The sequence below is a fragment of the Dipodomys merriami genome, unplaced genomic scaffold (genome assembly GCF_024711535.1).
Source record: "Dipodomys merriami isolate MVZ:Mamm:240054 unplaced genomic scaffold, mDipMer1.0.p SCAF_22, whole genome shotgun sequence".
Lineage (NCBI taxonomy): Eukaryota > Metazoa > Chordata > Mammalia > Rodentia > Heteromyidae > Dipodomys > Dipodomys merriami.
The window spans coordinates 1915144-1930940 of record NW_027203604.1 but is presented as its reverse complement, the minus strand read 5'-3'; the positions used below and the strand labels follow the sequence as shown (position 1 = coordinate 1930940).

General features: G+C 37.6%; 1 protein-coding gene across 12 annotated transcripts in view; it reads right to left on the bottom strand.

The window, feature by feature from the left end:
• The window catches only part of Mpdz (multiple PDZ domain crumbs cell polarity complex component), a 164170-nt gene that overhangs the window by 126063 nt on the left and 22310 nt on the right, over positions 1-15797 (bottom strand). For all 12 annotated transcript variants that reach the window (XM_070033169.1, XM_070033165.1, XM_070033173.1 and 9 more), the window contains 2 exons: positions 13564-13636; positions 9891-10057 (listed from right to left, as the gene is read on the bottom strand). In XM_070033169.1, the coding sequence (XP_069889270.1) occupies positions 9891-10057; positions 13564-13579 (183 nt within the window). In that variant the 5' untranslated portion in view covers positions 13580-13636. The remainder of the gene's footprint in view (positions 1-9890; positions 10058-13563; positions 13637-15797) is intronic.

Sequence of the window (15797 nt, the reverse complement as noted above, 5' to 3'; positions counted from 1 at the left end):
TTTCATGCATGTGTTTCTAACGCATTTATAAGATTATCTCTTTGTTGCTTTGTATGTCCCTCCCCCACAGTGTAACCCCTGCTTTCACTATATTTGATGTCAGTATAACTTGTGGAGGAGATGGGGAAAAAACAGTTGTTTAAGGATACAGGCGGACTTGTATCCTGCAACAATGAGAAGTACAAGTTGTCATGTCCAAAACGAGCTTTACAATGTCGGTGCGGGGGGGGGGGGGGGGAAGGGGGAGCGGAGAAGGATTGGGATTGGGGAGGAGGGGGGAGGCTGGGAAGGGATGTGAAGGGTAAACCAAAGGAGGAGGCTGCAATGCTTGGTAAGAAATGTACACATTATCCTGCCCATGTAATTGTAACCCCTCTGTACAGTATGTTCACAAATAAAATAAAATTAAATTTAAAAAAAAAGATGCTGAAACTGTCAACAAAAAGCAGGGACATAAAAATTAAGTAATTTGAACCATTTATAATTCGATTTCAAATTGCAATCCATTTAAATGCAATTTTAAATTACTGTTTTAAAGTATGACTTAAAATACCTACTATTTTAAATCACTACTTAAATAGTACTTTAAAAAATCAATTTAAAAAATTTAGACAAACACCATGTTAAGAATTTTAGTGGTTTTCCTATCACCGTAGAATGTAAAATTGATTCAATATTAACAATCAAATTAGAGAAAAGTCAAGATAAAATAAGTCCTATGGACAAATATTATGTGGAAATGGACAAATGAAGACTGTTGTTATTTTGCCAGTCTCCCTCCATTCCACTGTTATCACTTCTACCTTCTATCATAAAACTATTTCTGTAGGAAGAAAAATCTTTTTGTGCATGTACCAGTACTGTTTTAGTTGTGTATGTGTGTATGCTTTGTGCTCTCACTTTTGACATCTAAAAAGAAAATAAATGTAAGCAATTATCAGAGCTCCTGATTCTGCTACTTAAGGCACAATGTCTCAATATTTTTACTATGAATCAGTCTTAGTAATCTTATAAATCTAGCTTTACAGAATAGACTTCAGGCATGCCCCAGGACAGTATATGTGTTCTAGCTAACATCCCCTGCTTAGTCAGATATTCTAAAGTAATGCTTTTGCAGCACACATTTTCCTTTCATCTCTAGGGGATGCTATCTCATGTGTCCCTCCGCACAAAAGCTGTAACTAAATTAGGATGTAATGCTGTATTCTTAGTATTAGGAAAATTAAAAGAAGCATTTTTTGAAGACTAATTCATGTATTTTATAATCATATGAAAGATGTTACCAAAATTCTATAAAAATCTTTATCTTAATTGGTATAGTTTTACCATAACAAAAATATGGAGAAAAGAAATTTAAAAAGCATTTCTAAGGGCTGGGAAGTTGGCTCAGTGGTAGAGCGCTTGCCTTGCATGCCTGAGGCCCTGGGTTCGATTCCTCAGCACCACATAAGCAAAAAGAAAAAAGCCGGAAGTGGCGCTGTGGCTCAAAAAAAAAAAAAAAAGCATTTCTAAATATTATATTTAATAGAAGAGTTAGAGGAGGTAATATACCTTCCCAGAAAGTTGACAGCAAAAGAATAAAACTAACAATAAAAATCCTACCTCAGCAAGTCCTTCATGACCTGAACGTAGTGTCCTTCCCTCCTAATATCTCACAAGTATCTAATTGCTTTGACAACAGAGATCAGTGTGTGGCTCTGAACCAGAGTTTTCTCAATCTCACACAGCAGACATATTGTCAGGAGGGAGGGAGTGCTACGTTGCACATTGAAGTTGAGGGTGTTATCCCTGAATTTTTATCTTCCTCCAGTTAGTCCATATTGTATAGAACAGTAGCTTTCAGGATGTGCTTGTAAGAGTCAATTTAAAAGATAGTTCTGAGGCCTGTAAAGTAATTAAAAGCTGGACATTTTGCATCTCCTCCCCAACTTTACATCTGCGTTCTTTGATCTGAGCCATTCCCTCCTATAGTCACTTTATATCTTTATGATAGAACAATACAGATCCTAAGTTGAAATATCTGTTGTATTTCTTAAGGTTCTAGTATACATTATCTAAAAAAAGTTAACAGCAAAGAAGAGAGCCATGTGCCCGTGGCTCTTGCCTGTAAGCTTACCTAGTTGGGAGGCAGGGAGTGGAAGTCAGAAAAGATATAATTTACTGATAAACACTTATGACAAAAGGCAAACTGTTCCTCAAACAAGGCAATGCCATCTTTGCATTACCTTAAAGAGTACAGCCAAAAGCTAGAGACCACCTGCCAATTCTTCATAAACAAAGACTGAACTAATGGTGAGCCAGGCCATACCTGTGACTTGAGATTGGTTTAACTATACATACCTTCACTCTCTACACCAATTCTCCCTGTTTAATCTGAGGCTAATTTCTGTACCCCTAAAGATGACTGGAAATGTAATGTAATATTGTCTTCCCATGCCATGCCCATGCTATGTAATAAATCTCCTTTCTCTCACCTTCACCATGTCTCTTTACTTGACATAAGGAGGCCAGTGACTAGATCTAATGTACGATCCCTGGGGGTCTAAAACCCAAGTTTCATGCTTTACCTTGAGAGACTCACTTTTTTAAACATAGTTTGCTGGATTTGGGGTGCAAATGCTAGGGCAAAACAACATCTGCATCTTGTTTGTGCAAGTAAACAATCGTCATCTGTTCAGCACAAATGATGATGTTAACTAGTAACTTATTGACACATAAGATTACCCACCTGGGCATATCAAATCAAATTAGATAAACCAGGTCCATGAACTTATCAAATACACCAGACCAGCGAATGATGCAACCTCTTCATCTGGGCCCTCTAAATGGAGAGGACCTAACACCAAAGTAACAACAGCATGTAGTGACCCATCATCAGGGCACCAGGTGCATGCATCCAAGATCAACAAGCAAAGGGCTCCAAACGGCTCAGCACCATCTCTATGACTGACAAGACTCACTGGAATTGCTAGCCCTGAGAACCACTGAACCAGATCTGCTCTGTGTTGCCTAGGCGCCACAATGGCTCTGACTGGCTTGTTGTGTACTATCTTGTCTAACCATGTGACTTGATTCTCTTTTCATTCCTATCAGATCTCTCGCCTTCAGCAAGATAGAGAATCCTACAGAGCTTATGAACCTTCCTTTATTTCCTATGTTCTATTTTCTTCTCTTATAATTTATTCCATTATGATTGATTTTAGGTGCTTAACGAAGGTTTATTAATAAATGAATATGAGTCTGTTATAAAAGTGTTTATGTAGTCGGGCGCCAATGGCTCACACCTGTAATCCTAGCTACTCAGGAGGCTGAGATCTGAGGATCAAGGTTCAAAGCCAACCCGAGCAAGAAAGGGCAAGAAAGTCCCTGAAACTCTTACCTCCAATTAACCACCAGAAAAACGGAAGTGGTGCTGTGGCACTGAAGAGCTAAGGGACAGCACCCAAGCTTAGAGTTCAAGCCCCATGACCAAATAAATAAATAAAGTGATTATGTGATAAGCCTACCATAGCCAATTTGACTCACTAAATAATCTTTTAAAATGAACAATATGTAACCCTTTGGCTATTTTATCCTCTTTTTTTACCTTTTTAAAATATATTTTTATTATCTTAAAATAGTTGTACAAAGGAGTTGCTATTCAACAAAGCAGTTTATGAATACAATGCAGTTTATGATCAATGTCACAAACACACCCCTTTTTTTGCCTTTGCTCCCAAGACCCTGAAATTTAATGATATTCACAGTCTTAGTAAGTCAAGGTTGTTGGTATCTCTTTGATATTCTTATGCTTGCCCTCAGAAGGTGATCAAATTCTTTTCTGGAATGTGAACATGTGAAACTTTACAAATATACAAAACAAAAATGTTGATCATACAATGATGTCATTCTAAGAATAACTTTTTAAAGATTTAACTAATCAACAATGAATAATTATTTAAAGAGATGTCATAATTTTCCAAAGAAATATTTGGCTTATATTGTGCTTACACGGTATCTATTTGAAATGGTATAAGCCAAAATTTTGTGAAGAATAATGAACAAGGCAACCTAAAAATATTAAACAAATAAAAACAATACAACAGAATATTTCAGAAAGTCTGGAGATCATTGACAAGAAGATCTCCTGAGTATTCTGTGCCCTGAGGCTCATTTCACAAACAAGCAGCTTTTGTAACCTAGTTATCCACATCATTTCTCCACTGTTAGGATTGGCCTCTGTTGCATAGCTTAAAAAAAAAATCTTGGCAATGTGAATTTCTAAACATTGCTCCCCAAATTTCTATCAAAACTAGAATTCTAAATCACAGTTTTCTACTAAACATTAATTTAGTGCCTGTGGGTCAGTTCAAAAGGCCAGGAAATTAATTCATCAGGCAAATAGCACCCACCTGTACTGGACTGGAGAAACTTTACAGAATAAATATGCAAATACAATATCCTCAAGACTGACAAGTTTCCATTATTAAATAGCTAACATGTTTATTTTCCCCACAATAGCTGGATTTTTGTCATGAATACTCATTACGCCCTGTAGTTATTAGCAGAGATGACTAGGTGACAGTGAGGACACTAATTGAAAATTTGCATTTGACAGATCATTGACACACAGTCACAGTTCTATTTTTTCCTCTTCACTTAAACAGAAGTCGTGCAATAGGAAATGAACTGGAGCTATTAGAGATTATTCAGGTTTAATAGCACACATCCTTTTAGCTGGCGGTTAGAACAATGCACAATGTGGCAGAGTTAAACGGAGGCATCAATTATACTCTCAGACCTGTTAATATTTTTGACAATATTTAAATAGCACATCCCTTCAGGGCATGGCTTTTTTGCCCTCTCTGTTACACACCTGTCAAGTGTTTAATTTGCCAAAGGGAAACAGTTTGATTTCTAAGGGCAGTCTTAGTACTGAAGAAGCAAATTGGAAAAAATTAAACATTACTGAATAGAAGTAATGAGAAGGATCTGAGAGGGAAAAAAATTGTAGGCTTAATTCAACATGACATGTCAGCATCTGTCGTTAATGCAACAATATGATCCTGTTCTCCAATATGCTGCTATACCTTGGGTGTTTCCACTATTCATTCTTTTTGCTTCTCTGACAAGAGAATGGTGGAGGGAAAGAACTGGAGGGATCGAATGTTCTCATGGCCATAAGGGATGGAAACAGTAACTTAACCTATTATGCTTATAAAATTATACATGTGAAAGTATAAGATAATATAAGCTAGCCACTGCCCAGATTTCTGTAGCCATGTGTAAAAGCATGAAACAAATTTCATTCCTTGGATGTACTAATTAATTACTACATTATAAAGATTAATACATTAGCTGTGTGAGGCTCATTCCTATAATACTACATTACTCAGAAAGCTGAGATCTGAGGATCAATTCGAAGACAGTTTTGGCAGACAAATCTTTGAGACACTTATCTCAACTACCCAGCAAAAGAAAAACAAAAGTGGGGGCTGGGAAGGTGGCTCAGTGGTAGAGCGCTTGCTTTGCATGCCTGAGGCCCTGAGTTCAATTCCTCAGCACCACATAAGCAAAAAGAAAAAAGCCGGAAGTGGCGCTGTGGCTCAAGTGGTAAAGCGCTAGCCTTGAGCTGAAGAGCTGAGGGACAGTGCCCAGGCCCAGAGTTCAGGCCCCACGACCGGACCCCCCCCAAAAAAAAGAAAAACAAAAGTAGATATGGAGCTCAATTGGTAGAGTGCCAGCTATAAGGAAAAAAAAGTTAAACAAGATCATGAAGCCCTGAGTTCCAGTATACACACACACACACACACACTCTCTCTCTCTCTCTCTCTCTCTCTCTTTCTCTCTCTCTCTCTCTAAAAACATAGTGAATTAGCACTTGGTAAGTCTAACATGTCTAAGAATGTTCTAGACTGTTTACATTTCATTCTTAAAATAGGCCTGGTGCAGGGCTGGGGAAGTTGGCTCAGTGATAGAGCGCTTGCCTTGCATGCCTGAGGCCCTAGGTTCGAGTCCTCAGCACCACATAAGCAAAAAGAAAAAAAGCCGGAAGTGGCGCTGTGGCTCAAATGGTAGAGTGCTAGCCTTGAGCTGAAGAGCTGAGGGATAGCACCCAAGCCAAGAGTTCAGGCCCCACGACCGGACCGCCCCCCCCCCCCAAAAAAAGAAAGAAAAAATAGACCTGGTGCATCCTAGCTATTTGGGAGGCAGTAACTGGGAGTCATGGTTCAAGGTCATCTCAGGCAGAAAAGTTCCCAAGACTCCTCACTCAATGAAAGGATCTATCACATCCATCCCAGGGGACCAGGTGGAGGCAGGCAGGCATAGGAGAAAGATTATTACAAGGTTTATTAGAGGAGCCATATTTCCCTCGAGATGGAGCACATGGCACCCTCCACAATCTAGGTAGCAGCAAGGTCTGGGGGTAGGAAGTGATGTAGACTGAAGCTCAGGTGGGTCTAGGCAGAGTGAGGGAGGGGCCAGCTATATGGCGGGAACTCCAGGGATGGGAGAAGCTCAGGTCTGCATGGAGCTGAGGACCAAAGGTGGGCATAATGCTTACACTCTATTGACAAAGTGGTACATACTCTCTATGGGCAAAGTGGTACATACCTATTAATCTAGCTACAGAGGAAACAGTGACTGGGCACAGGACCTATCATCTACAGCTACCCAGGTTAGAACAAGTATTAGGACTACAGACCAACCAGAGCAAGCATAAGAAATCCTACCTCATAAAAACAGTCAAGGCAGCTGGGTGCTGGGTGGCATATAATCCTAGCTATTCAGGAAGTTCTTAGCCAGCTGAAGCAGGAAAGTTCATGGGACTCTTATCTCCAATAAACTTCTAAAAAGCCATTAGTGGAACTGTGGCTCAAGCGCTGGAGCATTAGCCTTGAGCAAAAAACTTAGCTACAGTGCCTAGTCCTTAAGTTCAAGCTCTAGGACTGGCACAAAAAGAAAAAAACAAAACAGCCAAGGCAAAAATCATGTCAGAGGTATGACTCAAGTAGTAGTAGACTTTGCAAATACAGGGCCTTGAATTCAATCCCCAGTAGCACTTTTTTTTTTGGTCGGTCATGGGGCTTGAACTCTGTCCCTGAGCTCTTCAGCTCAAGGCAAGCGCTCTACACTTGAGCCACAGCACCACTTCTGGTTTTCGAGTGGTTTATTGGAGATAAGAGTCTCAGGGACTTTCCTGTCCAGGCTGGCTTTGAACCGCAATCCTCAGATCTCAGCCTCCTGGGTAGCTAGGATTACAGGGGTGAGCCACCCGCACCCAGCTCAAAAAAATATATTTTAAATAATATTTAAAATAGAAAATAATAGATTTTGAAGTTTTGCTATAGTCAATACCCCCCCAAAAAAACCTGGCAAATAAAAGAAATTAATTAGCTATGAATGGTAAAGAAAAGTTATCAAAAAGTTATAAAAAATCAAAGTCTTGGCATCTAGGGATCTAGTTTCTAGCTTATAGGAAGATAGAAAAAATGCACAGATTAACATTCTTTCCTTTTCCAAAAATGGTAGAATGGTGCCAAGAAAACTCAAACTTAACTCTGACTCTACCTTTATAAACAAGTCACTTAACCTCTCTAAGTCATGGTGACAAACAGGGCACAATGAATGTTTCCTTGGTCTTTTTCAGTTCACTAATCTGTATGAACAGTGATGACGAAAAAGTCCAAAGACATGCAAATGAAAGGCATGCCCAGATAATTCAAGCACCCAAATATTCTTAGGGCCTGGATCCTCCTTCCATATGCTGGTCCTTTTACCACACAAGATTGGCACAAATACTGTTCCCCTTTCATGAGACTGGCTAGCAGATAATGTCAACAGCTAACATATTCAGCTTGTGGTATATCCTAACATATTAGTTGGTACTCTTTTTGTTTCAATTTTCTTCTCATTCTAATCACATTTTCACAAAATATTATAAGAGGAGACAACATATGTCCAACTTCTTTATGATTTGAGAGGAACAGATAATTTTTCATATCATATTATACTCAGGATACAGGTTTCTCCACAAATCTGGCTAGGTCATTCTGAAAATCAGTTTTGAAAAACAATCTTTTCAGCAACTTGCAAGGGGATTACCATAAGTAAACAAACAAACAAACAAAATCCTCCTTTGTGTGCTTCAGGGCCTCATGCTCTTGCTTAGCTTCCTACATCCCCCAAGGCTGGCACTCTACCACTTGAGCCAAATCTCCCCCTCTGGCTTTTTGCTAGCTAATTGCACTAAGACACATTTGTATTTGTCTTGTTGGACTGGCTTTAAAACTTAGTCCTCAGATCTCAGCCTCCTAAGTAGCTAGAGTTACAGGCATGAGCCACTGGCATCCAGCTAAGAAAAACACCTTTTTAAACTCATAGTAATGACTTTTTAGAATTGTTAAGTAGAAAGTCACTGTAGAGAAATATTTTTGAAGCCAGAAATGGGTGGCTCATATCTATAATCCTAACTACTTGGAAAGCTGAGACTGTAGAGACCATGGTTTGAGGCCAACCCCAGCAGAAAAAAATTCATCAGAGCCATTCTCAACTAAGATCTAGATTTAGTAGCAGTGTGCCTGCTATCCTAGCTACTGAGAAGGAACAAAAATCATGGCTGGAAGTATAATTCAGTGATAAAAGTGCCTGCTTAGCAAGTGTAAGGCCATGAATTCAAAGGCCTAGCACTGCCAAACACAAAAATAATGAAATAAAGTATTTGTGTGTGTGTATGTGTGTGTGTGTGTGTGTGTGTGTGTGTGAGTGCGTGCGTGCGTGCGCACGCACGTGCACGCAAGTACATATCTCTTTTGTTTTGTTTGGTGGTTTTTAAAGTTTAATTTTATTGTAAAAGTTAAGTATTTTTTAAGATACTTCTTAATTTACTTCTTTTGGAGGGGTTACAAAAATATATATCTAGACTAATAATCTACATGACATTAAACAAATTCCTTCTCTATAACTACTATTCGTTCTTTTGCATTTGGTACAATTTTGGAGTTTTAAATAGGACCTGTTTTTTTTTTTACTGAATTATGAAATTAAGTCTTCAAGTTTCATTTTGAACCTTGTAGGGCTGAATATTTGCTAGCAAGTCTTCCATAACTATAAAATTAATGCTAAAAACATGAGTATGAATACTAACTTGAAGGCATAATTAGATTGACTTCAAACCTCATGAGTATACGAACTGTTTTATTTCTTTTTTAAACCTGAGACATGGTGATTAAATGAAGTAAGTTCAAAGAACATCTGACTTTAGTTTTCATTCTGTCATTGTGAGATGTTTCAACTTCAATATAAATGCTCTAACTTCTTAATGCTCATAATTTTTACAAGGAAAAAAACTATGGTGTTACATTTAGAAGTTCTAATGTTTATCACCATCTGATGCTGTCATGGAAGCAATTGCTACTTACACTCTTTTAAGAAGTGAGAATTGCAATTCCTCTAACTGATGACAATGTAATTATTCCTTTTACTGTCAAAACAGAGGTGATTTCCTTTCCTCACACACATGATTACATATGCAAATCCGAGCTTATCTACAATCTTCTGAGTGTACTGTTTGAATCTGAATGAGCAGATCACATGATCGGTGCAGCTTAGTGAGGAAATCAAGTCTACAGCCATCCACCACAAACATTTGTATCATCCCTTCTGCAGGAACTCATTCTCCAGCTTCCAGAGCTTTCAACACAATGTCATGTCTTCTACAACATACACAACAACCATTACAAAAATAACTAGGAGAGAAAAAGCCACAGCAAATCTGAATGTCTTATTTGGAGGATTAAATGTTTTCATTAACTATTCATTAAAGCATATATCAGCCTTTAGAAAAACAGGAGCTTTCAACAAGCTCTGGGCCATACTGTGAATACCCACATGGGTAAGTGATACCCTACCTGGTCCTTCAGCTGCTGTATAGAAGTCTGAAGATTCAGAATCTGGCTGAAGAGTGGACTCTGCAGAACTGACTTCAGAAGGCTCAGTTTTTCTTCGTTTGCTACATCCCCACGTTCTCGTAGCTTGGCTTGCAAGCGCTCTGCTGCCTGCAGGGCTCGGTTTTTGTCTATTCCAAAGAGCAGCATTAATCAATTACACATTCAAGTCTAAAGATACATGTTAAACCTGTGGATACTCTAAACACTATTCATCTGGACTGTACAAAATAGTCTTTTTTTACTATGTACAAAGTAGTTCTAAAGTACAAAATATTTTAATGCAGTACAAAATACAAAAACACTTTTTAATACTTTATTTTTTCTTCAAAATTGAATATTTGCATATGCATAAGCATATTTGCATATGCTTCGTATAATACAAATAAGGGGAGAATAAACATGCTGCTCTGTGTCCTTCAAACCTTCAAGTCTCTTATAGAAAAATGTATGTGAAAGCAGGACACTGAGCACATCATATGCTACATGCAACTGTAAGGCCATAGAAACTTATTCACATGACAGATACTTGAATTCCAATGTTAGCTGCTTTATAAAAATACATAAAACTAAATAATCTGTAATCTCAGAAATGTGGATATTTTCCTTTAAAAAAGATATGGCAAATTTTATCTAAACAAAGAAAAATTAGTAATATAATTAACTCACTAATAAGTAGATATGGATAACATCACCAATGGATGACAACATCTAAAATATAATAATATCATACAGGAGGGAGCAAAGCATCCTAAAATAGAAAATGTAAATGTGGCATATATACACAATGGAATTCTATGCCTCCATCAGAAAGAATGACATTGCCCCATTTGTTAGGAAATGGAAAGACTTGGAAAAAATTATATTAAGTGAAGTGAGCCAGGCCCAAAGCAACATAGGTTCCATGGTTTCCCTTATTTGCAATAACTAGTATATATCTGACTCAAGTAGAAAAGGTCAGATAAGTTGATGTTAGGGGAATGAACCCCAAGATAAGTATTCAAATGTTTGTTTTTTTTCCTTTCATGCAATTGTTTCTCACATATTTATAAGATGATTTCTATGATGCTTTGGATGTCCCTCCCCCACAGTATAACCCCTGCTTTCACTGTATTTGATGTTGGTATAATTTGTGGAGGGGAAGGGAAAAAAACAAATCGTTTAACTAGGGATACAGGTGAACCCATTGCAACAATGAGATGTACAAGTCGTTATGTCGAAAAATGAACTTAACAACTTTGGTGAGGGGTGGGGGGAGGATAGGGTGGGAGGAGGAGAGGAGTACGGGAAGGGATGGGAAGGGGAAACAAAGAGAAGGCAACAATGCTTGATAAGAAATGTACTCGTTATCTTGCCCATATAATTGTAACTCCTCTGTACGGTATTCTCACAATAAAAAAAAAAAATAATTAGCAAGGAAAAAAAAAAGAAAATGTATTAAGAAGCATTACATAAATCAGTCTTTCAAAGACACTTCTTCTGAAAAGAGAAAAGAGGAAAGAGGGTAATTGAGGGATACATGTGATTAAAATATGCCCTATGCAAGTAGGGTAGTGTCGAGATGAAATACACCACTTTGAACAATTAATATACAGTAATTAAAATATTTTAAAACTACTTAATACTAGAAATGCCTTCCCCCAAAATTAAATCACATATTTACATATGCTTCAAACCAATTCAACTAAGTTAAGAGTCAGGTACAACATTACAGAAAGTGTTTTTAATCAATATATTTCAATGGTCCTAATGTCATACATGCATGCTTCTATTTAACTTCCTGCACAGTCTCATGCCTAGAATGCAGTTCACCTATTTGTGGCTTTGAATCATTTGACAGGTTGGTATCACTGCACAGTGCTTCTCTCTGTTGGAGATAGAACCTATTAGGCTATCTGTAAGGACTATCCTAGAATTATATTCTTCCTGATCTTAGCCTCCCACATAGCTTCAGATGACATGAATGCACTACTGCACCTAGCAGTAGTGGGTTAAGAAAGGGTCACACAGACTTTTCTGCCCAGACCAGCCTCCAATCAGAGCATCCTGAGTAGCTAGGGTTACAAGTATAAGCTTTTGTGTGGTTTTGTTTTGTTCTATGGAGAGTGTTGAGCATTCATGATAATGAGTACATCTAATAAAATATATTTGCCATATAATGGTAATCAACAAGTGACAATTATTACCAGAGATAATTTATATAGCACCCAATACCTAATTATACAGAAATACGGTAATTGAAATGACAGCTGATCTTGATCCTGGTTCACTTACATAAGCAGATTAAAATGAGCCGTATTTACTCATGCAGAAATTTTATCCTGAAGATACATATGATAGTATTATTCTAGGCCATATATCCATGGTAACTGAGTATTACTCATTTTCATACCAATTCTTAGAAGGTGTGCAACCTGGTAATGGCTAACAGAATAAAGCTTTGAGAATCAGTGATTTATGTAATTTTACACTTCTCTTTCCTTTCCATTTTCTAATGAGGAACTTTCCTATATAGATTGGTAGTCTTTATAGTATATGACTTCAATTTAAAATGAGTAATGGAGGAAAAGTGCATCCAAGCATTTTAATGATCAGAATAGAACTGGGAACAAAAATCACATTATCACCAAAATAGCACTTTTTCCATTTATTGCCACCAACTTTCCCTCTACACCTCACAGTCTGCAGCTGTTAAGAAACCAGCCAGAATCATTTACGTGCCAGAGTGACATGCAGATACTTTCCAATGGTCATACTCAAACAGTATGAGTAGAGGCAAGGTGTGCGACAGTTACAGGTATGTACCACACCTGACATACCTGTAAATGGCTCTATAAAGTAATGTTTCTAAAGCTCAAAAATAGTGGGATAAAAGATGAGCCCATGAAACTGCATGAAAAGTTTGTTGGTAGGTTTGTTATTACTCTCTTTATCTAATAAAAGCAAGAAGTCAGTAGTACCTCACCAACACAACTACAAGAACTGTGGCCTTTTCTCAGGATTAAAACTACTAAAGCACTGTTAAGCACTGGAGCTCATGCCTGTAATCCTAGCTACACAGGAGACTGAGATCTGAGGATTACAATTCAATTTTGAAGCCAGCCCAGGCCGGAAAATCCATGACACTATTTTCCCCAATAAGTTACTCAAAGCCAGACGTGGCACAGAGGCTCAAATGGTAGCCTTAAGCAAAAAAAAAGACACTCAGGAATGGCACCCAGGCCATCATGATTCAAGCCCAAGGACCAAAACACACACACACAGACACACAGACACACACAGACACACAGACACACAGACACAGACACACACGCACACACACACACACACAAAGACACACATGACACGGAACTTTTAACTTTCTGGGGCCATTCAGAAAGAAACAACCAAAACTTGTTCATTAATTAGAATTGGGCTTATATTAAACCTTATTAAACCCCATGATCAATAAAATAGCTCATACTTACTTTTGCTTACAGTGATTTGTTTTTATAACACTTCAAATGAAATTGTCCAAATACAGAGATGGTAAAATGTTAGTAGATAAAAATTTTTGAATCTAAGTTACTATAGATAGAATCTTCCATGGAAATCTTATCATATTTAAAGATGTCCAATAAAAAAAGAATAGTCTTACCTACGGTTTCCAACATATTTTTCAAAGTTCAGTGTCCTTCTATAATGATTAAAACAGTGTCTGAAACAGAATGCTGGGAAGAAAAGAAATGAAATGGAATGATTACATTTTATTCTAAAACTCAATACCTTTTACCATTACAATCCTGATTTAACTTAATATAGTTCTCTTTATGGACAAAAATTATCACTTTAAAATTCATTCAAAATCATATTGTCATTCCTACAACACTTGGATAAGGAGAAAAGCAAATTTCTGTTTTAAAAAAGATGGCAGAAGTTTCCAAAACATTTCCTAAGGATCTTCTTAGCACAGACCACTGTGCTCCTGAAATAATATATATAGTTCCTTAACAGAGAATATAGAGTATATTTGAGTCTATAATAAGAAATTCTGTGGGCAAAGATGTAAAAAAATACATTCTGTGTTCTTGACCCCAAATGACCAGTCTTAAGTGGGAAGCCAACAGACATATATCACTTAGAAATGAAGCAAGCCTCCAAAGCAGAACTATGAACCTCTATAATGTCTAAGTCCTGGGCTAATAAATGAATAAAAGAGAACACAGTGTTAATTTTTTCAATTTTCAAAATACCTTTTTATAACTGTAATGTTCTCTTCATTCCCATTCAAAAACACTCAATTTCAACCCATACATACCTTTCTCTAAGCTTAGTGCTTAAATAGTCTCCTAAGTACAGAGATCTGCACTGCTAATGGCATACACTGAGCATTTCTGTTCGATGTGAACATTATTCTGCACAACAGTCTCCATAGATGCATCTATCCTTTGCCTCACAGAAAAGCCCCAGTCATTAGGAAGCCAGTCAATTATTCTTCCAGTAAAGAAAAAGAATCTACCAACATACATTCTCATTCTTCAACTTGAAAATGATGAGGCCATTTCTCTGAGAAAATAAGTTGGTCTCTGTTACCTCTTTGTGGTAAGAAAAGGAAAAAAAAGAAATATATGATAGAGATGATGATGAGCACAGTACATCATGCCAGCAAGTTTTGCTTTAGGTAAAAAGAGAGAACAACAGTTATTGACTTTCCTTATCCCAATTAGAACACACCACTAAAAATACCAGCTTCACTGCAAAAAGGAAAATAGCTCAACTACTAACACTTTTTTGGGGGGGGAGGGTCTGGTCATAGGGCCTGAACTCTGGGCCTGGGCGCTGTCCCTCAGCTCTTCAGCTCAAGGCTAGCGCTCTACCACTTGAGCCATACCACCACTTCCGGCTTTATTTTTCTGCTTAGTGGTGCTGAGGAATCGAACCCAGGGCCTCACGCATGCAAGGCAAGCGCTCTACCACTGAGCCACTTTCCCAGCCTTAACACTTATTTTTAAGATGCATGGTATCTAGAAAAGTTCTAACCAGGATTTGAAAGCCAGAGAACACTTAGCCCTCAGTAAGGAGACAAGAATCTCCCTCAGCTTCCTAGAACATTAACTGACTCTATGATAAACTGACTCTTGTGATAATTAAGATAACATATGCTTATTTTCAGTACATAGCATAATATATAATTGTAAAATATATTTTCTTAATCAATGCTTAGCATATATGGATAAGCATTGTGAGGCAAAACATAAGAGAGCTTTAAAAAATGGCAATATGTTTATTATTTACAGGGAAAACCTAATTCTCCTCCAAAAAAATAGCTTATTATTTAATACCCTCTCAAAAATATTCTTAGCTGGGTGCTGGTGGCTCACTCCCTCTAATCCCAGCAACTCAGGCTCTGATTCTCTATTAACCATCAAGAAGCTGGAAGTGAAGCTGTGGCTCAAATGGAAGAGTACTAATCTTGAGCAAAAAGCTCAGGGCCCTAAATTCAAGTTCCAGAACCCAAACCAATGAATAAATAAATACTGTAGATATATATACATATATATATATACATATAGATAAATATACTCTTAATTTTGTAACACTAACAATCAGATTTAGGGCCTCAATCACATTAGGCAAGTACTTTATCATTGAACTACATTCCAATCCCAAAAAATATTAACTATGAAAAATTTAAAAATAAAAGTAAAGCTGGGTGCCAGTGGCTCACACCTGTAATCCTAGCTTCTCAGGAGGCTGAGATCTGAGGATCATGGTTCAAAGCCAGCCCAGGCAGGAAAGTTCATGAGACTCTTATCTCTAATTAACCACCAGAAAACTGGAAGTGGCGCTGTGGGTCAAGTGGTAGAGTGCTTGCCTGGAACTGAAGAGCTC